The following is a 26,007-nucleotide window of genomic DNA, read 5'->3' on the forward strand; positions in this document are numbered from 1 at the left end:
GTGTGTCCTGGCAAGGGACTTTGCTTGGTGGGGGTGTCTGGACCCGCGGGAGCGGGGGGCTCCACGCCAGCCCGGCACATAGTAGCTCTGGGGAGGTTTCTGTCCCCAGCAAATCTCTCTCCAGGCCCAAGACCTCGGGGGTCTGGACATCTGGGCACCTGGAGACAAGCTGAGGTCGCCCCTTTCCTGGGGTGTCGGTGGCCCAGCAACCCCGAGGACTCTGAGGTCTGACAGCTTACAGCCCCTTGCCCGCCCAGGCCCCCAGGCGGAAGCAGTCCCTGAGAGCTCACCCACTGTGCCCGTGGGCTGGACCCAGAGTTCTGCCTACCTGCCCAGCCACCCTGGCTTCTGCTGGGACAGAAGGCAGAGCAGCGGCCGCTGAGTGAGACGCACACTGAGGAGCCAGCCTCCAGCAGGCCTGACGCGAGGCCAGAGGCCAGGCAGGAGGGAGGTGGGCAGGGCTGAGCCAGGGCCTGGGAGAGGCACCCGCGTGCCCAGGGAAGGGCAGGTGGGGCGGGTGGAGGCCCTTGGCAGGGAGTGGGGGAAAGAGCAAGGGTGCGCCCCGGTGGCCTTCAGGGACTACCTCTCCTGCGGCGGCCCGCCAGGGCGGTGAGACGGGTGCCAGGCAGTAGACGGTCCCCCCCAGACTCCCTGCAGTTCCCAGGCCCCTTGCTCTCAGGCACCCTCTGGGGTCCTCGCTGGGATCCGAACCAGACCAGCTGGACTTCAGCTGCTTAAAGTCCAGGAAGAACTTCTGGGGGATAAGAGTGGGGAGATCAGTGTAGTAGTGAGGCAGCCACAGCCCCCTCCTGGGCCCTCCGAGTCCAGCGTGTAAGCTGCGTGCTCCAGGCGGCCCCCCTGTGCTCCTGGGAACTCCAGCCGCGCGTCTCCTGGAGGATGGGGCGACCCCTCCTCAGCCCCGCGGCTTGCAGGGCGGTACAGGGCCTCCCTGGGTCCCTGTCTGTCTGGAAGTCACTAGGTGGGAGGCCACCTGGATGCCCCCACCAGCTGCTTGGCCCTGGCAAGCCCTTGGCCGCCTCCCGTGTCTCCATCTGCTTTTGGGCAGAACCCCAGCGTCAGAGGCTTTGGGGAAGAGCAGGGGAGGGGAGCGGAAGCGGGGCGTGCGCCGTCGGGCCGGGCGGGCAGCCCATTCTGTTCACACGGAGCTGGGTTTCCCTGGGGACCGGTGGCCTGCCCCCGGCCCCGCCCCCGGCCCTCCTGGCCTCGGCGCGCTGGGGGAGGGGTGGACGCTGGGCCGCCTCCTGGACCCCTGCCCCTGGCCCTGCCTTCCCGGACGGGCGGCCTCCGTCCACTCTGGCGCCGGGACGGGAGGCAGCAGCTGCCCTTGGAAGAGGTGGGTACCAGGGCTGCCCACCGAGGTCGGGGCAGGGCCAGGGAGCGCTACATGTGTGCCCCCGCCCCCCGCTGGAGCAGGAGCTCTGATCGGTCAAGGTGACCCGAGTCTGACCCCAGGCACGGTGGCCGAAGGGTCCCGGGGCTCCCAGAAATCTTGGGGTTTCCTGGGCCTAAGGGAGGCTGCCCTAAGGGGGAGGTAGGCCAGAGGGGAGGGGAGTGACGGTGCTGAGCCTGGGGGGCCAGGAGGGAGGTGCGGTCCGTGATTCCTCGGGGACCCGGCCCCAGGGCGGCCCCTTTCCGAAGTCCCCCGGCTCCATCTCTCTGCGTCTCTACCCGCAGCCTCATCGAAGCCCTGGTTCCGAAGCTGCCGGAGGCAGCTCCCACTGGGATGGTAGTGCCAGCATCTCTGAGAGCCGCAGGGGGCCCAGCAACCCAGGGGGCACCCTAGGCCTCCCACAGCCGCCACTCAGCGCGCCCTCCCGCCCCACAGGCCCCACGCCATGGGCGGCTGCTTCTCCAAGCCCAAGCCAGGTACTTCTTCCCTTCTTGCCTCCCTCCGTCCCTCCCCCTCTGCCTCCGAAGTAGGTCAGACCCGGAGGCCAACGAATGCTAACACTGTGGGCAGGGGGGGCAGCTGGAGCCCTCTTTATCTGGGGCTCAGGGTGCTGGCGGTGGGAACAACGGCAGTGCCTTTCTCAGAGAGGGGAGGGGAGGCTTCCTCCTGCTGCTGGGGGCAGGCGGGTGGCGGGGGGGAGGTCTGTCCCCCTCAGGGCTGAGGAAGGGGGCTCTGGAGAGACCTCAGCCACCATGTGACCCACGGCATGCGAGCAACCTCTCTGAGCCCCACCCACCCCAAAACATATGTAAGCCTGAGCTCTCTAGACCACTCAGAGGTGGAGCGGACAGGCCCAGCCCTGCCATCTCTTCTGACCACTGTGTGCCCTTGGGCCGCCTCCTAGGCCTCTCTGGACACACTCCCCATTGGAGGAGGACATCCCCACCCTGCCAGGCCCAAGCACTTACGCCCCCTCCCCGCTCGCCCAGCTGCCCTTACCTGATACCCGGCGGCTCCACAACCTGAAGCCCGCGAGCCTTTTCTCCTCTCCCTGGGCCTGAGGAGGAACCTGGGGGCAAGGGCTGCCAGGCCGGGAGAGGGCCCCCTGCGTCTGGTCCCCGCTCCCAAGCTGCAGAAACCCAACCCTTGGGCAAAAGACGCAATTGTCTTGACCGCGACTCCCGCCTGTCGGCAGTGGGCCCCAGGGTGCTGGCTGGCCCTGTAGCAGGCTCCTGTAGGGCTGCTGGGCTGGCTGGATGCCCTGGCCCAGGGGGCCTCCTGCTGCTCTCGGAGCCCCGGCCCCAGGACCCCCAGGACAGGGGCGGGTCACTCTTACCACACCAGGGGCAGTGCTCTCGAGCTCAAATCCGGTGCCTGCTCCAGACTGTGTGGCCTTGGGCAGGCGACGTCGCCTCTCTGAGCCTCTGTGTTCTCACCGTGAGACGGGCCTTGTAACTGTGACCCCGCGCTTGCTGGTGCGCTTGGCACAGGGCTCGGCACCCGGGAGGCCCTCGCAGGACGCTGTTCTTTCCTCTCTGGGGGGCTGGGCTCCCTGTGGGCTGTGGCAGCGGGGGCAGGAACTCAGGGCCCCAGGGCCCACTCGGGGCAGGTCTGGGGTTTCAGCGCGTGGGAGTGAGAGCCTTCCGGCCAGGAGAGTTCTCTGGGGGTCCCCAGCCCACAGGGAGACCGAAAGGAGCACAGAGGCTCGGGCGAAGTCCTCCCTGTCCGCCTCCAGGGCACGCCCAGCGCAGCCCGGGCCCGGGAGCCCCGCGTTTCTCAGGCAGTGCTCCACGCCCGTCCTTCCTGAGCTCAGAGCTCGGGAGCACGTGCAGGCCTCTTGGCATCTGGTCGCCTGCCTTTGCCGTTGCTGCTGCTGCACTGGGTCTCCATCGCTCTGCCCGGGCTTTCCCTGGCTGCAGCCAGCAGGGTCTGCCCTGCGTCGCGGTGAGTAGGTTTCTTGCCGCAGAGCAGAGGCCCTAGGCGTGCGGGCTTCCGTGGTTTGGGTCCACGGGCTCGGCAGCTGTGGTGCAGGGCTGAGCCGCTCCGCGCTATGTGGAATCTCCCCAGACCACAATCCCCTGCACCGGCAGGCCGATCCTTACCCACTGTGCAACCAGGGCAGCCCCGGCCACCTTCCGGTCGTTAGGGCACTCTGGTACTCAAAGGCTTTCCCTCTTTGCCGTGGCCACCAGGAGGCTCAGAGCTGAGCAATGAAACGCATTGGGCGTCTGCCCTAAGCTGCATGTATTACTGCCTTCAGCTGCACTGCCCCCAAAGTGGTGAGCTCTGCTCTTTCATTTTACAATGAGGGTATCTGCTGAAAGGGGCTAAGGGTCCCGCACAGCCCCTGCCTTAGCGCCTTCCTGTTAGGCCGCATCATCGAGCGCCTCGGGTCTTCTGTTGGAGGATGGAGGGTGAAAGCCCCTGGGCGTGGCTGTCCTCTGGGCCCCTGCCGGGCTGCTGCTGTGAGCTCTGGTCTGTGCAGCTCACGTAACTGGTGCCAGCTGAGCCCACAGTATTTTTGTTTTTAATTCTTCTGAAAACATTCGATCGCTGTTACATCGAGTGTGGAAAATGAAGGCAAAAGCCCAGCCCACCCGGAGGCCCCCACTTGACGCAGCAGCTTCAACGCAATGTGTGGGCCGGCCCTTCCTGCCCCCGGAATCAGGGAACCACGCTCAGCCCTGACTGCAGCTTGGGTGGGGCAGGTGGGGGCGCTGGATGGACGGATGAGGGGCCGGGCCAGGCTGGGGGGTTAGGGCAGCGTGGCGGGGGGCGGCCAGTGGCAGCGGCCCCTGGGCTGTGTCTAGGAGGACCAGCAGGGCTGAGCTGTGCCAGGCACGGACAAGGGCCCAGGCCAAGGGGACCACCGCTTAGGCTGAGGCCCTGAGGAGCCACCTGGGCTCTTTGCTTCTGGAGGTCAGGTCTAGGGGGAGGGGCCTGGGGGCTCAGGGGCCCAGGGCTGGGGGCGGGGGGCGCCCACGCTGCGCCAGAGCTCAGTGCCCTGCGCTCAGCCCCGCTCCCTGCAGCCACGGGCCGGGAGGCCGGATTATCGCTGCTGAAAATTCTGTTTATTGTTCCCTTCTAATTAGAAAAATACCCGAGGCTCGAGTCGGGAATTTGGAAAATGTGGAGAAGTATAAAGAAAGTGATAATCTTGCTAAGTGCCCCTCCTAGTCGGCCCCACGGGAGGGGGGTACGCCTGCGTCCTCCGCACGCACTGCCCGGGTGGGGTCCACCCCCAACGCCCTCTGCACTCAGTACCTGGCAAATAATGAAGGGTTCTCCAGCTGGCAAGAGCAGCTATCTCCAGTTGAAATTATGTCACATATACACTTTTTTCTTTAAATTTTGAAAAAATTTCAAACCTCTGCAGGCCTCAGTTACCCAGGTTCACTCAGGGACCTTGACCCGGGCTGCGTCCCAAGTTTCTCAGGCCACCCCCATCCTCCATGGTGGCTGTGCCCTCGGAGTCAGGGTTCCAGCCCCAGATTCTCGCCTGCACGTGGGTTCCTGGAGAAGGGGCCGCTCCGGGCGAACGCACACTGCTGGTGCCCCTGGCTCAGTTTGTTAGTGAGAAAAAAAACGCACAGACATCACGTCGAGCTTGCCCAGGGCTCCCCCGGCACCTCCGCTCGGCCTCCCACTGGAGGGGTGGGTGAGGGATGGGCTGGGCTGGAGGCTCACCCACACCCCGCCCACCCCCAGTGGAGCTCAAGATCGAGGTGGTGCTGCCCGAGAAGGACCGGGGAAAGGAGGAGCTGTCCACCAGCGGCAAGGGCAGCCCCCGGGCCTACCAAGGCAACGGCGCCGCCCGCCACTTCCACGCGGACGAGCGCCTGCCCGCCCCCCACCCCCACCCTGGTGCCCAGGACTGCGTGGAGGCCGCTGTCTGCCACGTCAAGGACCTGGAGAACGGCCAGTGGGTGCTGGGCCTGGGAGGGCATGGGAGGGGGTGGGGCACGGCCTCGGAGGCTGCTGCTGGTCTGGGGCTGGGGGCCGCTCCCTGGCCTCTGAAGGCAGCCCACCCCCCCCCCCCCAGGATGCGGGAGGTGGAGCTGGGCTGGGGGAAGGTGCTGCTGGTGAAGGATGGAGAGCTCCACGCCCTGGGCCACAAATGTCCGCACTACGGCGCGCCCCTGGTGAAAGGTGAGGTGTGGGTGCCCGTGGGGGCCCCATCTGCTGGTGGGGGGCTCTGGGGCCGTGGGGACGGGCCCGTGGTGCCGGGCCCATGGTGCCCTTGGAGCCCGGCCTCTGCTGGTGGCCCAGCCCTGCCCCCTGCAGGAGTGCTGTCCCGTGGCCGGGTCCGCTGCCCCTGGCACGGCGCCTGCTTCAACATCAGCACCGGGGACCTGGAGGACTTCCCGGGCCTGGACAGTCTGCACAAGTTCCAGGTGGGGACTGGTGTGCAGTGGGGTGAGCCCCTGGGGGTGCAGGGGCCGGAGCACCCCAAAGCCTGGGCCTGAGCTCCGCAGCCCTCGCAGGTGAAGATCGAGAAAGAGAAGGTGTACATCCGGGCCAGCAAGCAGGTGAGGGCGCAGGCTGGGGGCCCAGGCAGAGCGAAATGCGGCCGGAGGGCCTCTGGGTCCCTGGGGTGGGAGGGAGCCTGGCAGGCCAGCCAAGGGCATCCCCGGTGGGGAAGAGGCACCACTGGGGCAGGAGAGCCTGGCCCGCCGGGTGGGCACAGGGGGTGGCGGTGAGCCCCGCTCCCAGCTGCCCCCAGCGAGCTGGCCGCCCCCAGGCCTTGCAGCTGCAGCGAAGGACAAAGGTGATGGCCGCATGCATCTCACCAAGCGCCGGCCACAGCGGCAGCACCAACGTGCTGATCGTGGGCGCAGGTTGGTGCTGGGTCCTCGGGGCAGGGCGGGTTGGGGAGAGGGCTCCTGACACCCGTCCCCCCCATCCCCTCCGCTCAGGGGCAGCCGGCCTGGTGTGCGCGGAGACGCTGCGGCAGGAGGGCTTTTCAGACCGGATCGTGCTGTGCACGCTGGACCGCCATCTTCCCTACGACCGGCCCAAGCTCAGCAAGGTAGGCGGGGCGTGAATGGCGCTGAGCAGGGCCAGACCCTCGCCCCTCTGCCCACAGTTAGGTCCCCCGGGGAACCGGGCGGCTGCCCTCTCTGCCCGTGCCAGGCCCGTCTGTGGTGCCCAGGAGGTCTGGTTGGCAGAGTTCCGCCCTGGAGCCTCTGTGTGGCCCGGGCTGCCCCGCATCCACGAGGCCTCGGTCCTCAGCTGCCAAGGGGATGCTGGCCGCCTGGCCCCATCTCAAGCCAGTGTCCCCGGCAGTCTCTGGACGCACAGCCGGAGCAGCTGGCCCTGAGGCCCAAGGAGTTCTTCCGAGCCCACGGCATCGAGGTGCTCACCGAAGCCCAGGTGTGGACGAGGGGAGCAGGCTTGGGAGGGCTTCCTGGGCGCCATGGAGGGTGCGTGTGAGGCCCCTGGAGGTGTGGGTGTGTTCCACACCCCTCTGCCCAGGGGCCCAGGCACCCAGGGATGCCCGAGGCCTGGGGGAATCATAGTACACACAGGGCCCCAGGGTAGGGTTAGGGTTAGGGTTAAGTAGGGCCTGGAGCTTCAGGAGGGCTTTGAGGAGGAGGTGGGGCTGAAGTGTGAGAGGGCTTGCCTGGTGCGGGAAGGTTCAGCGGGTGGTGGAGCTGCCCGGAGGGCCTGGCGGGCGCGGCGCGTGGTGGAGGCCATGCTCTACCCCCGGGGGTCTCAGGTGGTCACAGTGGACGTGAGGAACAAGAAGGCCGTGTTCAAGGATGGCTTCAAGCTGGAGTACAGCAAGCTGCTGCTGGCGCCTGGGAGCAGGTGGGAGGGGCCCCGCAGCCCCCGCCAGGCAGAGGGCTGGGGGCGGGGCCGGGAGCCGCCCCTCTCCCCAATTCTGGCCCATCTCAGCCCCAAGACCCTGAGCTGCAAAGGCAAAGACGTGGAGAACGTGTTCACCATCCGGACGCCCGAGGACGCCAACCGCGTGGTGAGGCTGGCCCGGGGCCGCAACGCCGTGGTCGTGGGGGCCGGCTTCCTGGGTGAGCAGCCGGGGGAGCCTGGGGTGGCGCTGGCAGGGGCGGTGCAGGGTGCCAGCCCGCGTCACCCCCCCTGCCCCAGGGATGGAGGTGGCTGCCTACCTGACTGAGAAGGCCCACTCGGTGTCCGTGGTGGAGGTGGAGGAGACCCCCTTCAGGAGGTTCCTGGGGGAGCGTGTCGGCCGCGCCCTCATGAAGGTGAGCCCCCCTGGGGACCCAACCAAGCCGGGCCCCCGCCTGTCCTGTCCCTCCCATTCAGCTCTCACCCCTGCACCCCCGCCCCACCCCACCGCCTGACAGATGTTTGAGAACAACCGAGTCAAGTTCTACATGCAGACTGAGGTGTCAGAGCTGCGGGCCCAGGAGGGCAAGGTGGGCCCTCCTCCACTCCCCTCCATCCCGGCCCTTCTGTCCCCTCTCCTGTGCCCCGGAGCTGCTCACTTGCCCCGCCGCTCTCCATAGCTGAAGGAGGTCGTGCTGAAGAGCAGCAAGGTGGTGCGGGCCGACGTCTGTGTGGTGGGCATCGGTGAGTAGGGGGCGGGCAGTGGCAGGGAGCAGGGTCACCCCCTCTTGCTCAACGCTGACCTCGGGCCAGTCCCTTCCGCTCCCCCAGCCTGTCTGACCATACCCACCGGTCAGGGCTCTTGGAGAGTTGGTACTTGGCCTGGGCTGGCATGGGGCATGCTTCTAGTGACCCCTGCCCAGTAACTGCGTGGACACAGGTGAGGCTCTAGCTGGCCCCTGCTCCAGCTGAGGTGCCAGCTGGGGGAGGAGGTGGCACGGGCTGGGGGAAGGTGCAGATGCCTGACCTTCTCGGAGGGGGTACCTGAGGCCCGATGGGAGACACACAGGGTCTCTGGGGGTCCACGCAGAGGGGACGGGCTGCGAAGGCATGGGCTGCGCTGGACTGCTGTGGACACAGGGGCCCTGTCCTGCCAGGCGCGGTGCCTGCCACGGGTTTCCTGAGGCAGAGTGGCATCAGTCTGGACTCCCGAGGCTTCATCCCCGTCAACAAGGTGGGGCCACTGGGGCAGGTGGGCAAGCTGCCGGTGGGGTGGGGGAGGACCCGCTGGGGGTGCCTGTCCCACCCATGAGCCCCGCGCCCCCCCACAGATGATGCAGACCAGCATCCCCGGCGTGTTTGCAGCTGGCGACGCTGTCACCTTCCCTCTGGCCTGGAGGAACAACCGCAGAGTGAACATCCCCCACTGGCAGATGGCTCACGCCCAGGGTACCGCCAGCCCGGTGGCAGCAGCCTCTCCCCGGGCCCGCCCCTCAGCTGCTGCCCTTGGGTCCTGCTCCTGGGGTCTGCCACTCAGGGCCCTGCAGTGGCCCATCCGGCCAGCCTCACACAGGCGATGGAGCCGGCTTGCTGCCACCTCCTTCCCTAGACCCCTCCAGCATCCTCTGGGCGCCCAGTTCCGCCGCCACAGCGCCCCAGCCCACTGCCCCTGCCCCAGCCTCTCCTTTCCCGCTGTTCTCAAACATCACGTTCCTCAGAAGTCCTCACCAACCCATGCAGTCACCGGGGGTGGGGAGGTTAGTAGGACCCAGTCCAGCTCCCCACTGCATCCCCTTTGGGCCACCCGACAGACTGTGAAGCTGGCTGCCGCCTGCAGGCCCCTGGGAGGTGGCCGTCTGGGCCTGGAAACCCACCTCCCCCTCCCCGTGGGCAGTCATTGCACACACCTGGTCCAGGCCCCTCAGCTGCCGGTACAGCCAGTCAGCTTCTCAGAGGCCGGACGGCCAGCCGCCCTGCACCCTCTTCCGTTCTCGTCACTCTCGCGCCGTCTGAGCCTGAAGCCCCTCTCTTGGTGCCAGCCTCTGTTCAGGCCTAAGGTCTGCGGTTGGTGCTAGGTTTGAAGGAACACAAACTGCTCATATCAGTTCAGTTCACTCATTCAGTCGTGTCCGACTCTTTGCGACCCCATGGCCTCCCTGTCCATCACCAGCTCCCGGAGCTTGCTCAAACTCATGTCCATCGAGTCGGTGACGCCATCCAGCCATCTCATCCTCTGTCGTCCCCTTCTCCTCCTGTCTTCAATCTTTCCCAGCATCAGGGTCTTTTCCAATGAGTCAGTTCTTCCCATCTGGTGGCCAAAGTATTGGAGCTTCAGCTTCAGCTTCAGCATCAGTCCTTCCAATGAACACCCAGGACTGATTTCCTTTAGGATGGACTGCTTGGATCTCCTTGCAGTCCAAGGGACTCTCAAGAGTCTTCTCCAACACCACAGTTCAAAAGTGTCAGGCTTTTGAACTGCTTGTATAATTGATGTTTAACCAGGAGGGTCCAGGGGACGGTCACAGACATCCAACTGCAGGGGTCCGACGGGACCCCTCGATCAAACAGGGGAGCCACGCCCCCTTTCTGTCTCAGACCCTGACTCGGCCTGTCGTCCTTGCTCCCCTGGACACTGGTGCCCCGTTGTCCCGCCTCCCTCCTGAGACCCGACCTGTCTGGTGAGGTGTCTGAGTCACACCTGACGTGGTGGCCCCGGGAAGCCGGCCGCTTCCGGACCGAGTCCGGGCACTGGATGTCAATGGCCAGCTTTGGGCCCCGCGTGACCTCTGCACCCATCATTGGCAAGCAGGGATGGGCACTCCCGGTCCCGGTCCCACGTATCAGGGGTCCCCGGAGAGCGAGAGGGGGCGGGCAGGCAGTAGAGGGGTGGCAAGGCCTTGGGGCGGAGCGCTCACGACCGCGGGCCCCACAGGGCGCGTGGCGGCCCAGAACATGCTGGCGCAGGAGGCGGAGATCAGCACGGTGCCCTACCTGTGGACAGCCATGTTCGGCAAGAGCCTGCGCTACGCAGGTACCAAGGGGCCCGGCTGAGGGCGGGGCCCAGGTGTGGCGGAGTGCGGGGCGGGGCCAGGAGCCTCCCGCGGCGGCGGGCGGCCAGGAGCATCGGAGGGTGGTACTAGGAACATCTCGGGGCGGGGTGAGGAGCATCCCGGGGGCGGGACCACGGCGGCTGCAGGTGGAAGCCCGGAGCTCGCGGGCGGCGGGGCCAGGACCCCCTTACAGGTCCGCCGAGGGCATCGTGGGAAGGGCGCTGCACGCGGACCTGGTGAAGCCACGTCCCCTCCGCCCGTCCTGCAGGTTACGGAGACGGTTTCGACGATGTCATCATCCAAGGGGATCTGGACGAGCTCAAGTTCGTGGCTTTTTACACCAAGTGAGAGCCATGAGGGTGAGGGGGCCACTTGGCCGAGAGAAGCGCTGCTCTGGAGGAGCCAGCGTCGCCGGGCGGTGGGCCGAGGGGCAAGGGGGGCCAGCTAGGCAGGAGGCCGGCCAGGAGAGGGGCACAGAAGTGGGGCACAGCCGCCCCGCGGGAAGCGGACACTTCATCTGAGGTCAGCTCCTGGAGATGGGGGCTGACGGCCTACTTTTACACTGAGGACAGTGACACTGGGGTCACTGGACAGAGGGTCACTGGTAAAGGGCGGGGTCCCAGGACAGGTGTCAGCCGTGAACCCCACTGGGCAGGAGCCTCATGGGGTCCCGCGGGACCAGAAGCTGTGCTGGGCCAAGGGGATGCCAGGTGGTCATAGCATTCCCTCGGTCCCAAGCGGGAGCCTCCCTGAGCCCCAGCTGCATCCGGTCTCCAAGGACAGGGGCTGCTGCTGGCAGTCCTCAGGCTCGGCCACCTCTCCCTGCAGGGGCGACGAGGTGATCTCTGTGGCCAGCATGAACTACGACCCCATCGTGTCTAAGGTGGCTGAGGTTCTGGCCTCCGGCCGCACCATCCGGAAGCGGGAAGTGGAGTGAGTGTGGGTGCTGGAGGCCCCGGGGAGGGGGCAGACGTTCCAGAGGCCTTGGTTCAAGCTGCCCACGGCAGTGAGCTGCCCCCACAGCCTCCCGGGGCTCTTCCCGTCCCCCCATCAACCAGCTTGAAGCTCCCAGGGCTACGGTGTCACGTGGGACAAGGGTTGTGGTTTGGGAGCGGGCTGCTTATTTGTGCTCTTGTGGGTAGAAGGGAAGGAGGCCGTGTCCAGGGCGCGGCCAGTGCTGCAGGGAAGGGTCAAGACCCACTGCCAGGACAGTCACGGGGCCCGGGACACCCCGCTGCCCAGAACACAGCCATGGAAAAACGTGACTCTCATTGCTCCTGGGGACGCCCTGGCAGAGTCCTGGGGTGGTTGTTCGGCGTCTGAGGGACACCGGGCAGCAGCCATTACCGCTGTAACCTCATCCTGGCACGGTGCCACTGGGACTCACCCTGTGGGCTCAGCCGACCTGCAGAGACCCCCACACCCCACACCCATCCCGCTGCCCAGGGTCAAGGAAAGCCTGGAGGCCACGGGACAGGGGGGCTCACGCTGGAAACCGGGAACCAAGGGAGGGGCAGGAATGACACGCTTCTCCCTGGCCTTCTCTGTCTCTCCCTCTTGCCTCGAGAAGGCTGTCTGTGCTGCTCAGCAAGTACGTGCGTCCTCTTCTTCTGGGCCTTTCCCACCTCAGCCCGGAGCCTTCGCCTGGTGGTCTCCCCCTCTGCCCAAGGGCACTTCCCCACCGGGCACCAGGGCCACACATAGCTCCCGCTGCTCCTGGTGCCCAGGGGGAGCTTACCGCCCTCTGCCCTCACGCCTCCTCCCTCATTCCTACAGGACCGGTGACATGTCCTGGCTCACAGGGAAAGGCTCCTGAGTTTGCACACAGCACGGGCTTGCTGGGGCGCCAGGGACAGAGGCTGAGCCCCGGGGGGCAAGTGCCAAGCTACAGTTCCCAGGACCCCGGGGGGCAGACCCTGAGCGCCCTCAGTGCTTGCTTTCGGCTGCCTGGCTCCCCGCTTCCCCCACCCAGAAAGGCCTCGGTCGCCTCCAGGAAATGCTCACCACTCAAGGCCTCCGGTGCTTAGGACTGCTGGCAGTGGTGGGGTGGGGGTGGGCGGGCTGGCCTCTTCCTCTACTGGGACTGGTCCCCTGTGGGACCCTGCAACGTAGGTATTATCTTAACATTAAAACGCACACGTTTGCAGATCTGTGTGACTTCCACTATACCTGGGCAAACTCTCACGGGGGAGAAAGCAGATCACGGGGGACACAGGCAGGACCAGAGGCCAGCGAAGTGTCACACGGAGGAAGCCTGGTCTAGGAGCGCCCCGAGGAGGGAGCAGCTGATTCTGCACCCCCCGGGGACTGGGGAAGGCGCCCCCGCAGATCGAAGCCCTGGGTCTGGATTTTGAAGGAAGGGCACTGCAGGTAGAGGGTGCCAAGGGTTTGAAACAGGAGGCCGCGCTTGGCAGTTCCGCGGCACTGACCACATTAGGGCCGAGGACTGGGCCTCGTGGCAACCTAAGCCTCCTGCATGCCCATTTCGCAGATGAAGCAGCTGAGGCTCTGCCTAGAGTAGGACCGAGAACCCAGAGCCTCCGCACCACGCTGCTTCGCAACGTGGGAGGAAGGCCGAGGGGAGCGGAGATGCTGGGGGCCGGGCTGGGGACTCAGCAGGAAGGGGACGGCGGCGGGGACCACGGGGGCCGCTGCGAGCCCGGAACCCTTCCGTCCGGGATTCCGGGCGCGGCGGACAATCGCGACAGAGCCACGCGCGCAGGGCATGCAGGGAGCCGCGCCGGGGACATGCGGGCCGTGCGGGGCTGCTGCCGGGTCCACGTACTCTGGAGCCGAGGGTGAGGGGGTACCGCGCCCGGCGGAAAACATTTCTGGGGAGACCACCATGAGCTCGCCGCGCAGGCCAGTGGGTAGAGTCCACCCGAGACTCGCTCAGGAGTGCCGACGGCGCCGGCCGGAAGTGCGCGGTTGAACCCGGAAGTGCGCGGCGGAACCCGGAAGTGCGGGCGCCGGCCGGCGCAGGGCTCGCCGGGAACTGTAGTTCCGCGGGGGCGGCTCGGGGCGGCGGCCGCGCTTCCCGCGGCCCCCGGGTCCCATCAGCCGAGGACTCGGCATGGCGGGGCCGGGCGGCTCGGGAGGCCCGATCGGGGCCGGGGCGCTGGCCGGCGGCGCGCGGTCCAAGGTGGCCCCGAGCGTGGACTTTGACCACAGCTGCTCGGACAGCGTCGAGTACCTGACGCTCAACTTCGGGCCCTCTGAGACCGTGCATCGTTGGCGACGCCTCCCGCCCTGCGACGAGTTCGTGGGGGCTCGGTACGGCGGGGCGGGGCCCGACGCGGTAGTATTTGGGGGGCTGGGGGGCTGGTGATCAGGGTTAGGGGAAGGGGCTTCCGGGGGGATCCCCGAGTGCCCGGCGCTGAGGACTACGGCCGCGCTGTGTTTGTGGATGTGTGAGCTGGAGCCCCGGGGCTCCGCAGTGGGGTGGGAGAGTCCGGGGTCTCCACGCGCGGAGCCCTTTGAGGGTGCTGGTGGAGCTTGGGAGTCTCCACCGATCTTGGGGAGGAGGGTTGTTATCCGACTTAGGTGGCAGCCCCCCGCGCCGAGTCTGGTTGGCGGGTGCCCCCCAGGGGCGTCCTGGCTTGACGGCCGCCCGCCCCTCTCTGTCTGCAGGCGCAGCAAGCACACAGTGGTAGCCTATAAAGACGCCATCTATGTGTTTGGTGGAGACAACGGGTGAGTCTGGGTCTCAAGGGAGGAGCGGGGTGGTGGGGACTTAGTCTCTGCAGCCCCACCGCCACTCTTCCAGATGAGAGCTAAGCCCTGGGCCCGGCTCCTGAATCCATGAGGCTCTCTCAGCGATGGGGAGCACACACTGAAGTCAGGGAGCCGGCCCTGTCCTGCATGAGTGGACGCAACCTTGAAGGAGACGCATCTGCCCTGGCCGTCGCCCCGGCCGGCGCCCCGGCCAGGCGCTGCTCCTTCCCCGCGCCCCACGCGGGCTGACAAGGTTCGGAGAACACAAATCTAACCCTAACCCTAACCCTTCCAGCGTCGCTCACTTGCACGAGGGTTTCCCTACGTTTCTCTGCACATGCCTGGCAAACAGCCTTTCCCGGTGGCCCGTCTCCACCCCACGACGGTTCCCGGTTCAGTGGTGGCTGGCTTCCTTCTGTGAAGCAGCTGCCAAGGTGGCCCTTGGTCTGTGCGGCCGGGTTCCTCCAGGAGCTGCATCTCCCCGGAGAGACGAGCTGTCTTAGCAAGGGCGGGGCCCGGCCAGGCTACCACAGCAGGCCGGCAGGCTTATTCTGCACCAGGAGAGAGGAAGAGTCTGGAGCAGAGGGATCCGTGTGGCAGGACTGTGCTGCCTGGAGTCTGCTGGGCTTCCCTGCCGCATGCACCCCGGATGTACACAGGAGAGGCCAGGGATGGCCCCCCGGGGCTCTGGAGGGTTGGGAGCCAGCTGGGTATGAGGCTGAAGTTGGGCTCCTGGACACACGGGGCTTGCTTGAGGTCAGCTTGGTGGCTTTGAGAACGTGGCTTCAACCCTCCACTGCCCCTGTGTCTCCTCTGTCGAAGGCGGTGGGCTTCCGCCTTGCTTTTGAAAGGTGCTCCTGAGGGTCAGTGAGCCCCGGGCTGTCAGGGCCCAGGACGCAGGTGTCCCCGTGGGGCGGGGGTGCTGTGGGCACAGACCGATCCCGCCCTTGAGCCTGTCCGCCCCTCTCCGCCACAGACTGGCCTGTAGCTCAGGCAGGCCTGGCCTCTGACGCGCTGTGGCCGCAGTCCCACAGGATCCCTCCATGGGGCCTGCACACTGGGGAGAAGGGGCTTCCGGCCTCCCTGCCCACGCGCAGCCAGCTGGAGCGTGTTCCTTCTTGGCTCGTAACCCGGCACGGCCCCCTCTTTGGGGAAAGGCATGCGCCCTCCTGGCAGCGTGTGAGACCCCGCGCGCGTGTCCACAGCTCCACTGCTCTTGCCTGTGTGGCACTGGACACCCTGCCTCCCTGTGTCTTGGCTGCACGTGAGGACCCTCCCGCTGCCTCCCTGCTTCCCACCCTGCCTGCCCCTGCTCTACATCCCCTGCGATTGAGGCCCCCCCCGCACCCCTCAGACCAGCTGGACCAGCCGGTGGCCTCCCCTCCGCTCCTGCACCTCTTCCGGCTCCACTGGTCCTCAGAGCAGCCAGATGTTCGCTGTGTCTCTCCTCGGCCGGGGCTGGAGCTCTGTCCCAGCACTAATTCCATACACGTGTGCCATTGGCGGGAATGAAATGCGGACGAGGCGTCCATCCCCAGGGCTTTACTGCAGCCTGAAGGAGACTCCCCCGAGCCAGAAAAGGCCTAGTGGCCAGCGCCGGGCCGGGGGTGATGAGTCCCCCACCCTGTGCCGGGGCCACAGCCTTTGCGTGACAGCTGTGTAGCCGGAAGCAGAAACATTTTCTCTGCAAGGAGACACTAAGAAACAGAGAAGGATTTGTCTCACTCGAGTTGGAACTTTGTAAACAGCACAGAGTGGCTCCTCCTGCTTAGAGGGGTGCACAGGGGCGAGGGAGGGGCCGGTCTCCTCTGCCCGTGGGGCGTGGCCTCAGGCCCTGTGGTCGCCCAGGCTGTTTCCTCAAGGGGGAGCAGAGGCGCAGGCCTGGCCCACGGGCAGGGGTGCTGGGCTCTTGCTGGGTGGACGCCCTTCTCGCCCTTCCTGTGAGGGCTGGGGGGTAACGGGTGGCTGTTGTTAGGTGGCCCGTGGTTCCGCTTGTGCTTTATTGTACCTTGAATGTGGCTATTACCTCGGCTCTGCGATAAAGAGGCGACAGGAAGAGAGAGAAGGCAAGGGGCCTCCCTGACCCGGTGCGGCCTGGGAGCAAGAGTGGGGTGGCTGGTGCGACGCAAGGTGCCTGGAGCCAGGCGTGCGTCCCGACCCTGGGCGGGTTGGTCCCGCCTCTGTGGCGGCCCCGGGTCCCGCATCCGCGGGGAGCTCCCTTTGGGGTATCGCCTCTGGACCCTCGAGCATCAGCTAGCTGCCCTGGCTGCGCCTCTCAGTCAGCTGCCCGTGTCCATCCGCCGGTCCCCACTGTCTTTCAGGAAGACGATGCTCAATGACCTCCTGCGCTTCGACGTGAAGGACTGCTCCTGGTGCAGGTGGGTGCCCCCGGCCCAGACACAAGCGCCCCCTGGCCGGGCCCCGTGCGTGCAGGGCTAGAGATGCTCCAAGGAGCTGATGGCCGCATCCAGCCCCTCTCTTAGCGACCCTGGCCTCTTTTCTTTCTGCTTCCTGACTTTCTTTTCGGGTCTGTGGCTGAGATTGGATCTTCCGAATCCTGGGATTTTAGGGGACCCAGTTGCGGGTCCTTAGGCTCCGCCTCAGGAGAGCTGTTCCATCACTACTTCCATCTCCCAGGCCAGGGGCTGCTGTGGGAGCCCACTGGGGGGCCGTGGGCTGACGGGTCCTTCCAGGGCGGTCTCCGCCACCACAGGAGCCACCCAGCAGCTGCCCCCCACCCTGCCTTTCCCCAGGCCCATCCCATTCCGGGAGGCCCCGCACAGGCAGCGGGCAGCCCGCAGGTCCCAGGCCCTTCCCTGCTGTGTGGTCTTGGGCAAGACGCATGCCCTCTCTGAGCTCTGGATGTCTGTGCCCTTCTGCTCCAGTCCAGCCCCGCTGGGGGCAGCTCCCAGCTGAGGGGAGGAAAAGATCCCGGGGCTAGGAAGTGTTGGGCTTCCTCCTGAGCTGTGCCCACTGCCAGCCTCTGTAGCAGCTCTGGGCCCTGCCTTCCGCGGGGTTGGGGGGTCTCACCGCCCCGCCTTTGACAGAGGAGGATGTCTGGGCCTGAGACTCGCAGCGGCACCCTGCCCAGACCCCCGGGAGGCACTGGGGTCAGGTCAGTTCGTTTGGTGGTTCTCTCGCACTTCGTTGCAACCTGTGTGCGGGAGTTACGGGTGAACTGGAAAATCACTCAAGACTTTGAATTCATGGTTAAAAATTGCCTCAGTTAAAAGTCTGAAAAGGAGCAGCTAAGTCTCACGGACACCTGCGCTGCAGAGCACGGCTCAGCCTGGGGCCGCGGGGGGGATGGCTCCAGAGGGGCCAGGAGGCCAGCACGGGATCCCACTGCGGAGCAGTGGCGTCCGTTCGCTCAGTCCCGTCTGACTCTTGGCAGCCCCGCGGGCTGCGCTCCAGGCCTCCCTGTCCTCCACGGTCTCCTGCTGTGGGTCTGTGCTGCGTCGCTTCAGTCGTGTTCGACTCTTTGTGACCCCGTGGACTGTAGCAGCCAGGCTCCTCTGTCCATGGGGTTCTCCAGGCAAGAAGACTGGAGTGGGTTGCCCTTTCCTCCTCCAGGGCATCTTCCTGACCCTGGGATCGAACCTGGGTCTCCTGCAGCTGGCTTGGGGGCCGCATTGCAGGCCGATACTTCACCCTGAGCCGCCAAGGAAGCCCAGTGTCTCTGGGAGTTTGCTCAGATTCGTGCTCACTGAGTGGGTCATAGAGAAATCACAGAAAATTACTCAGAGGCATAACTGTGGGGAAGGTGGGGAGGTGTACCCTCAAGCTGTGGACAGTGGTTTCTGGCAAAGGGATTATATGTGAGGTTTTGTTTTTTCCTTAGTTGGCAATTTTTTTAAGGCTTCTATAATGAGAAAGCAGAGGGCAGTTTGGGGGTGATGGGGCTGCCCACCGCTTGCACCTGATGCCCCTTCCCCCCTCAGGGCCTTCACCACCGGGACCCCCCCGGCCCCCCGCTACCACCACTCCGCCGTGGTCTACGGGAGCAGCATGTTCGTCTTCGGTGAGTGCCGCCTCCCGTCGAGCCTCGGCCCCGGGCTGTGCTGGGCCAGCCTCTGTATGCCCCGTCCTCCAGCGCCTGTGCTGGGTCGGGGGCCTCTCGGGTCCCCTTCCCCGACCGTCCTGATCTCCAGGGGGCACCGTCTGCCTCTGCGGCCGGCTGCTGTCCCCAGAGCCTCGAGCAGGAGCTGATGGGCGGCAGGGGTCCCGGGGGACATGCTGACCGAGGGCAGACCCCGCCCGCGCCCACCACCCCCTGGGTTTGCAGACTGAGCTGGCGCCCCGGGCTGTGGGGGCTTCTTGCTCTCTTTACAGGGGGCTACACTGGCGACATCTACTCCAACTCAAACCTGAAGAACAAAAACGACCTCTTTGAATACAAGTTTGCAACTGGCCAGTGGACAGAGTGGAAAATTGAAGGACGGTGAGACTGTGCTGAGGCCTTTGGGGTTATACGGGCTGCCATGCTGGGTCTCGGGGGGCGGCGGGCCTGGACTGGCCTCTGTGGGGTTACAGATGGAGGGGCCTTCCGGGACGGCCCAGGGGTTAAGACTGCCTTCCAAGGCAAGGGGTGTGGGTTCGAACCCTGGTCAGGGAGCTACGATCCCACTTGCCTCGGCCAAAGGACGAAAGCCCAAGACGGAAGCAGTGTTCCTAACCCTAACCCTAACTCTAAAAGCTAAGAGGGGCCCGCAGCGGCCGAGCTGGGAGCCCGCAGCACCCGCCAGCTGGCCCTGTTTGCCCATCCCTGGCTCTCAGCTCCCCTGGATCCCTCCAGAGGGTAGGGAGACCCAGTGTTCCTCGGACGGCCTTCTCTGGCCCTGCTTCACAGGCACCCCCTCAACACCAGGCAGGGGCTTGGAGGGGGTTCTGTGCCCTTGGACGTGTGACTCCTCGTCCAGTGCCCACGCGGGCTCAGACTCTGCCAGGTTCCTTATTCCCAGCAGCCCCGGTCAGCGGGTGTGGGCATGTTCGCCCCAGGGCGGTGGGGCTCACAGGGCTGGGACCCGGGCTGTGTGGGGCTGTGTGGCTCAGCTCTGCCCAGGGTGCCCCCAGCCCTGCCCTCCACTTGCCCCAGGCTGCCAGTCGCCCGCTCGGCCCACGGTGCCACGGTGTATAGTGACAAGCTGTGGATCTTTGCCGGCTATGATGGCAACGCCAGGTAGGCCGTGGCCAGAGACACGCCGGGCCCAGAGCGGCCCGCCTGCCCCGGGGAGGAGGCACGAGCCAGGTTTCCCAGGAGGCTGGGTGTGTGGATGCGGCTGGGGGAAGGCCACTGAGTGGAGGCCCCCCGCCGGACCCCCACCGGGGACAGGCGCTCTGGCACCCCTGAAGCTCCCGGGGTGACTGAAGGCGTGGTGGGCCCCACACATCTAGACTGCTGGCCAAGGACGCCCAGGACCGTAGCTGGTGTCCTCAGAGCTCAGAGCGGGGGAGGCAGGCGCCTTCCTGCTGTGGAACGTTGACGTTGCTGTGTTCTGATTACAAAAGCACCAAGCACTCAGTCCCCAGGACCCCAGCCAGTTCCAGAAGCCCCGAGTGCCACAGGCTTCGTGGTGGCCCCTGGGGCCTCGGGGCAGCCCCCAGCCGAAGCCCCCACCCCAAGGCTGCTCTGTAGTCCCCAATCAGATTCCCTCCTGGGGCCGTCTGTCCCGGCCGGGCCCAGGCCCACCCTGACCTCCAGCCCAGCTGCGGGGCCCCACCCCCTCTGTCCCGATGCAGGTTGAACGACATGTGGACCATCGGCCTCCAGGACCGGGAGCTCACGTGCTGGGAGGAGGTGAGGGCCGTGGGGTGGGGAGGCCGCCTTGCTCCGGGCCGGGAGACCACGGCCGAGCCTGTGACTGCCATAGTTGGGGACGATGCATCCTTCCTCAGACACGATGGGGGCGACTGCTGTTGGGGTCCTGGGTGGCCTGTCACCCGCTGCCCTGCCGCCCCTGTCGTAAGGCACCCCCGCTGTTCACCCTGGGCCCGTCCACGTGGGGCTTTAAGCTGTTGTGCGGACGCGGGCTGTGAGTCCTCGGGGTGAGCATAGCCCCAGCTCAGCGGCCCGGGCCGGGCGCGGGCTGAGCGGCCTCCCCACCCCGCAGGTGGCCCAGAGTGGCGAGATCCCGCCCTCCTGCTGCAACTTCCCGGCCGCTGTGTGCAGGGACAGGATGTTCGTCTTCTCGGGCCAGAGTGGGGCCAAGATAACCAACAACCTTTTTCAGTTCGAGTTCAAGGACCAGACGTGAGTGCCCTGCAGGCGGGGCCCCCGTCAGCGCTCCACACCCGTGCCTGGGGGCTGCCCCTGTGGGCCCCACACACAGCTGGCCGCCTTGGCGCAGGGCCCTACTGCAGCCTGGATGGCCGCCCTCTGGGTCCCAGCTTGAAGACAGCCGCCCCCTGGCCGTCCACTGCTGCCTGCTCTGTGGGGGGCAGTGAGGCTGAGACGGACCCCACAGTGGTCCTGAGCGGCCAGACAGGGCTGGTGCCAGGGTGGACTGGGGTGGGGGGCTCAGCGCCCAGGTGGAGGCTGCAGGGCAGCAGGAGCTGCCGCCCCATGGATGGTCATATGCAGCGTGAACCCGGCTCGCAGGTGGACACGCATCCCCACCGAGCACCTGCTGCGGGGCGCCCCGCCGCCCCCGCAGCGGCGCTACGGGCACACCATGGTGGCCTTTGACCGCCACCTCTATGTGTTTGGGGGCGCGGCCGACAACACCCTCCCCAACGAGCTGCACTGCTATGACGTGGACTTCCAGACCTGGGAGGTCATCCAGCCCAGCTCGGATAGCGAGGTGAGTGCGGCCGGCCCGCGGTGCCCCCGGCGGCCGGCAGCAGTGAGGCCGGGGTGCCCAGGGCCCTTGGCGCCAGACGCTGCGGCCCAGCCCTCTGCCCTCCACTGAGCACCCGCGCAGTAAAGCGCAGCAGCGGTGTGCGTGCGCCATGCCGGGCACGTTCCCGGGATGTGCGCGTGAACGGGGCCTGGATCCCGTCTCGTCTCCGCCGTGCCGGGGGTAGCCCCCGTCCAGCCCCTCCTACGCCCACACTGTGGCCCCAGCACCCAGCCACAAGCTGGGCGGGACCAGCAGCGGCCTCCTGCCGCCCGCCCAGCCGTTGCTGAGGGCCCTGCTCGCGCCTATTGCCCCCAGGTTGGCGGGGCCGAGATGCCAGAGCGAGCGTCCACTTCCGAGGAGGTGCCTGCTCCCGGCTCCGAGGAGCGGACCGGCTGCAAGAAGTCCCGGGACGTGTTCGGCCTGGACTTCGGCAGCACCACCTCCAGGCAGCCCTCCCTGCCTGCCTCAGAGGTGAGGCCCGGCACCCTCCTGGCCCCTGCCCCCCCCACCCCACTCACGCCCTGGAGCCGGTGGTGTGGTCAGGAGACGGAGGCTCGGGGGTCACCCAGCACGTGAGGGGAGGCCCAGAGCTCACGCCCCCTGGCCGGGCCGCAGGAGTGCAGCACGTGGCGCCTGGCGCCGCCTCCCGGGGCACAGGGTCTATCCTTCCCTTTTGCGCACACAGGCCCCCCCTCCCTCCACACGTGGTTTTTCTGGGGAGGGGGGCGTCTGGTCTCCTGTCCTGTGATCCCCCGCTCTTCCAGGCCACTGGTGCCGTCCTTGTTTACAGCCAGGCCGGCGTGGGGCCTCAGGCAGCTCCGCTGCCGGACACCCCCGCGCCTTCCTTGTCCCCTCTGCCGACTGACCCCTTTCCACCCAGCTGCCCAGCGGAAGACTCTTCCACGCGGCCGCCGTCATCTCGGACGCCATGTACATCTTCGGGGGCACAGTGGACAACAACATCCGGAGCGGGGAGATGTACAGGTTCCAGGTGGGGCGGCGGCCGCCGAGGCCGGGCTGGGGGCGGCTCGCCGCGGGCCCGGGGAGCCTGGGCGGCGCCGCGCGGGCCGGCAGCGCGCTCTCTGCTTGCAGTTCTCCTCCTACCCCAAGTGCACGCTGCACGAGGACTACGGGCGGCTGTGGGAGGGCCGCCAGTTCTGCGACGTGGAGTTCGTGCTGGGCGAGGTGGGTGCCCCCCCCCCCGCCCCCCGTGCCCGCCAGCGGCCCCTGCCCCGGGCCCCCGCCCTCCGCTGAGCCCTGCCTCTCCCCGCAGAAGGAGGAGTGCGTGCAGGGCCACGTGGCCATCGTCACGGCGCGCAGCCGCTGGCTCCGCAGGAAGATCGCCCAGGCGCGGGTGAGGCCGCGTGCGCCCCACGGCGCCCCTGCCCCGGCCCGTCCGCCGCTTCCGTGGCGCCCTGAGCCCTCTTCCTCTGCCCACAGAAGCTGGAGGAGGAGGCGGCCCCGGCGCCCAGGGAGGGCCCTGTGGCTGCTGCGGGAGCGGCCCGGCCGCCCCTGCTGCGCGTGGCCATCCGCGAAGCGGAGGCGCGGCCGTTCGAGGCTCTCATGCAGTTCCTCTACACCGACAAGATCCAGTACCCGCGGAAAGGTCGGCGCGCCGCGACGGGGCAGGCCCCGGTGGGTGGGCCCCAGGCGCGCAGGCGGGGGCGGCCTGCGGCTCCTGGGCCCCGTTCCCCCCGCGCGGCCCGAGGCTCAAGGGGGCTCTGGGGGCGCAGGTCACGTGGAGGACGTGCTGCTCATCATGGACGTGTACAAGCTGGCGCTGGGCTTCCAGCTCTGCCGCCTGGAGCAGCTGTGTCGCCAGTACATCGAGGCCTCGGTGGACCTGCAGAACGTGCTGGTCGTGTGCGAGAGTGCCGCCCGGCTGCAGCTGGGCCAGCTCAAGGTGCCGGCGGGGTCCCCCGGCGGCCCCCGCCCGCGCCCCTCCCGCTGCGGCCCGACCCGGCGAGCCTGACCCGGCGCCCACCGCCTGTGTGTGCAGGAGCACTGCCTGAACTTCGTGGTGAAGGAGTCGCACTTCAACCAGGTGATCATGATGAAGGAATTTGAGCGCCTCTCCTCCCCTCTGATCGTGGAGATTGTGCGGCGGAAGCAGCAGCCGCCGCCCCGCGCCCCCTGCGACCAGCCGGTGGACATCGGTAGGGAGCCCTCCTCTTCCGAGGGCGGAGGGCACATTGGGCACAGGGTCCAACCGCAGGCGACTCATGCTCGGGCAAGGCGGCGCCCCGCCAAGTGGGCTGGGCGCCAGGGCTGCACCTCCGGGGGCGTTCCTGGGGGCACATGGGCCCTCGCTGGCAGCTGCTGCCCTGACTGGGGCGCCAGGCCTGAGGGTCTGTCTTTAGTGGGCCAGCTTCTCTTCCAGGTGCGCCCAGGTCTGGGGCCTGGTGACGGGTGGGCGCGGCCCTCAGATGCTCGGTGCCTCCCTGCCCTGTCCCCACCGAGCCGGGAAGGGACCTTAGGCTCCTTCACCACCTGGCCCCGGCTCCAGGTGACACAGCACAGGGGTGGGCGGGCTCCGGGGGCCAAATCAGAGAGGAGGCCGGGCTGTGGAGTGGGGGGCGGAGCCCCAAGGGCCAGAGCGGGGGGAGGGGCTTGTGGGGGGCGCGGCCACGTGGCAGACGCGCAGGGGGCGGGTCTCAAGCCCTAAGTCAGGGGCAGCCCTCTAGCAGGCTCCCTCCACGCCCCCAGGCACGTCTCTCATCCAGGACATGAAGGCATACTTGGAGGGCGCGGGCGCGGAGTTTTGCGACATCACCCTCCTGCTGGACGGTCACCCGCGGCCAGCGCACAAGGCCATCCTGGCCGCCCGCTCCAGGTGGGTGGGGTGTGGCTCGTGGGCTCGGGGTCGGGCGCCGGCTGCCTTGCTGAGGCTGCCTGCCGCCCGCAGCTACTTCGAGGCCATGTTCCGGTCCTTCATGCCCGAGGACGGCCAGGTGAACATCTCCATCGGGGAGATGGTGCCCAGCAGGCAGGCCTTCGAGTCCATGCTGCGGTACATCTACTACGGCGAGGTCAACATGCCGCCCGAGGACTCTCTGCATCCTAGCCTCAGGGCTCCGGGCGACGCCCGGCAGCCTTGGACCCCGCCGGCCCTGCCTGGCCGGGTGGTTTCCCAAGGATTCCTGGTGGCCCCATCTCCCCTGAGCTCTCTGGAGCAGCCAGTCCGGCTCAGAGGGTTCTGCAGCCAGGAGGGACGGGGGGCTTTGAGGACGCATGGCTCCCGGGCACGTCTGCTCTGTGCTGGTCGGAGCAAGGGAGGGCGAGGATGGGTCTGCAGGTGCGTGGGGGACTTTCCTTGGGAGAGGAGCCTGGGGTGTTCTTTGGATCCTGAATTGGGCCCTGGACGCCCAAGTGGTTCAGAGCCCAGGCAGAGGACAGGTCTGCCCTGACTGGATGGGAGCCCAGCGTCCTGGTGGTGGGCGGGCCGCCATGTCCTGAGGCCCTCCCCGGGGAGGGGAGGCAAGCTCGCTTGGCCGGCGGCTCCTTAACCAGCCCCCAGCTACCTGTTCTCAGCGCCCTACTACTACGGCTTCTACAACAACCGTCTGCAGGCCTACTGCAAGCAGAACCTGGAGATGAACGTGACGGTGCAGAACGTGCTACAGGTGGCCGCGCTGGGTCTGGGCCTGGCCCTCCGAGTCTGCGCGGGGCGGGGCGGGGCGGGGCGCCGGGGCAGCGCCGCTTAGGGAGCCCGCTGTTGCAGATCCTGGAGGCGGCGGACAAGACGCAGGCCCTGGACATGAAGCGGCACTGCCTGCACATCATCGTGCACCAGTTCACCAAGGTCAGGGCTCAGGGCGCAGCCCCCTCGTCGCCAGCCAGGCCCGGGTCGGGTGCAGGGGACTGGAGCCTGGCCCTGGCAGCAGTGGGCGCTGGGGAAAACCACACGGAGAGGTCCACCTGGCTGGCTGCTCCTCACCCTCCCCCCGAAGACCGCGGTCGCCTGGCCCGGGGCAGAAGGGAGCACCTGGCTCCAACCTCTGGCCTCTGGTTGCCTCCGCAGGTTTCCAAGCTGCCCACGCTGCGCTTGCTGAGCCAGCAGCTGCTGCTGGACATCATCGACTCGCTGGCCTCCCACATCTCAGACAAGCAGTGTGCAGAGCTGGGGGCCGACATATGAGGGCCGAGCGATGCGCTGCCCTGCCCTGCCCGCTGCAGCCCGTGCCACTCACACGTGGGCCTCCAGCTGAGGGGCCCAGTGCCCAGAGCTTCCCAAAGGGAGCTGAGCGGACACGGCGGTGTCCCAAACACCCCTCTCGTTGCTGAGGACACACATCCCCTGGCAAATGGACAGTGAAGCAGGCCTCTGACTTGCGCCCGCTCCCAGGGTGGAGTGCCAGGCTTCAATGGTGAGAACACCACAGGGGGAAGGGCCTGGCCAGGGCCCAGAGGGGCAGAGGAGCCCAGCAGGGAGCTGGCTTTGGGTCCCCTACCATCTTGCAGGGGCCCAGCATGGTTTGTGTCTCCCGACACTGGGTCATGTTGCCAAGGCACCTTGATGTGGGCCGCACAGCAACCCCCGACCCTCGTCAAGGTCGGTGTAAGTAAGGGTCCTGTCCTGCCACCCAGAGCTTGGGCAGGTGGAGTCCAACTCCAGATGAACTGTGAGGAGTGAAGGGCTCTGAGCTCAGCTCCCAGCCGGAGGGGTCAGCACCTCCGGACGGCCGGGCACCCCCCGGCGCAGGCGCACATCGGAGCCCTGGGTGTCCCAGAGTGAAGTCAGAGACGTCCCAGGTCCCCACCTGCTCCCACCATCTACTGTCAATGGGCTTGCCTCCATTAAAGGCACAGCAGCGCTACCTGTACCCACAGCTCGCCGCGCAGTCCTCTCACGGAGAGCCCAGGCAGCCCGAGGGCGCAGGACACGCCAGCCTTGCAGGGCTCTCTGTTCACTCCAGCTGCTCCCCAACCCACAGGGCAGGCTGCGGGGAGGAACGAAGGCCGGCCTCCGGCCTCTCCCGGCCCCTTGCTGGCTGCCTTACTCCTGGGCTGCCTGGAGGTTCCTGCCTGGGCGGGGCCGGGCCGCCCCATCGTCTGTCCTGCGTCCATCCCACTGGGTAAGGCACCATTCTGCCCCCCTTCTGGGAACAACAGCTCTTGTGCCCAGGCTGCCAGGAAGCCACTTGGGGGGAAACAGTCTTCTGAGCCTTAAAGCTCGTTTCCTGCC

The 26,007-nt window shown here is 67.2% G+C and overlaps 2 protein-coding genes across 3 annotated transcripts; both read left to right on the forward strand.

Moving 5' to 3' along the window:
• Nucleotides 1-1,856: 1,856 nt before the first annotated feature.
• On the forward strand, nt 1,857-12,195 carry AIFM3 (apoptosis inducing factor mitochondria associated 3). The gene is made up of 20 exons (XM_052654980.1): nt 1,857-1,887; nt 5,120-5,333; nt 5,454-5,560; nt 5,696-5,805; nt 5,896-5,940; nt 6,153-6,249; nt 6,328-6,440; nt 6,698-6,784; nt 7,131-7,222; nt 7,310-7,440; nt 7,520-7,635; nt 7,738-7,809; nt 7,900-7,963; nt 8,377-8,453; nt 8,551-8,668; nt 10,152-10,250; nt 10,538-10,613; nt 11,098-11,202; nt 11,840-11,860; nt 12,046-12,195. The coding sequence occupies exons 1-20, from the start codon at nt 1,857-1,859 to the stop codon at nt 12,083-12,085; spliced, it is 1,815 nt and encodes a 604-aa protein (XP_052510940.1). The 3' UTR covers nt 12,086-12,195.
• A 1,108-nt stretch (nt 12,196-13,303) lies between these two features.
• LZTR1 (leucine zipper like transcription regulator 1) lies at nt 13,304-25,641 on the forward strand. 2 transcript variants are annotated; one of them, XM_052654967.1, is made up of 21 exons: nt 13,304-13,542; nt 13,900-13,962; nt 16,305-16,361; nt 17,925-18,004; nt 18,316-18,424; nt 19,079-19,162; nt 19,723-19,780; nt 20,094-20,233; nt 20,582-20,783; nt 21,138-21,293; nt 21,703-21,813; nt 21,915-22,007; nt 22,096-22,176; nt 22,263-22,428; nt 22,556-22,725; nt 22,822-22,978; nt 23,529-23,655; nt 23,728-23,877; nt 24,340-24,445; nt 24,544-24,624; nt 24,844-25,641. In XM_052654967.1, exons 1-21 carry the CDS (start codon nt 13,343-13,345, stop codon nt 24,958-24,960), a joined length of 2,508 nt encoding a protein of 835 aa, XP_052510927.1. In that variant the 5' UTR covers nt 13,304-13,342; the 3' UTR covers nt 24,961-25,641. The 2 variants fall into 2 exon arrangements, with proteins under 2 accessions (XP_052510927.1, XP_052510928.1); XM_052654968.1 differs by lacking the exon at nt 13,304-13,542 and adding an exon at nt 14,036-14,236 and having other exon boundaries at nt 13,910-13,962.
• The last annotated feature ends 366 nt before the right edge of the window (nt 25,642-26,007 follow it).

This window comes from Budorcas taxicolor, chromosome 17, assembly GCF_023091745.1.
Source record: "Budorcas taxicolor isolate Tak-1 chromosome 17, Takin1.1, whole genome shotgun sequence".
Classification (NCBI taxonomy): Eukaryota; Metazoa; Chordata; class Mammalia; order Artiodactyla; family Bovidae; genus Budorcas; species Budorcas taxicolor.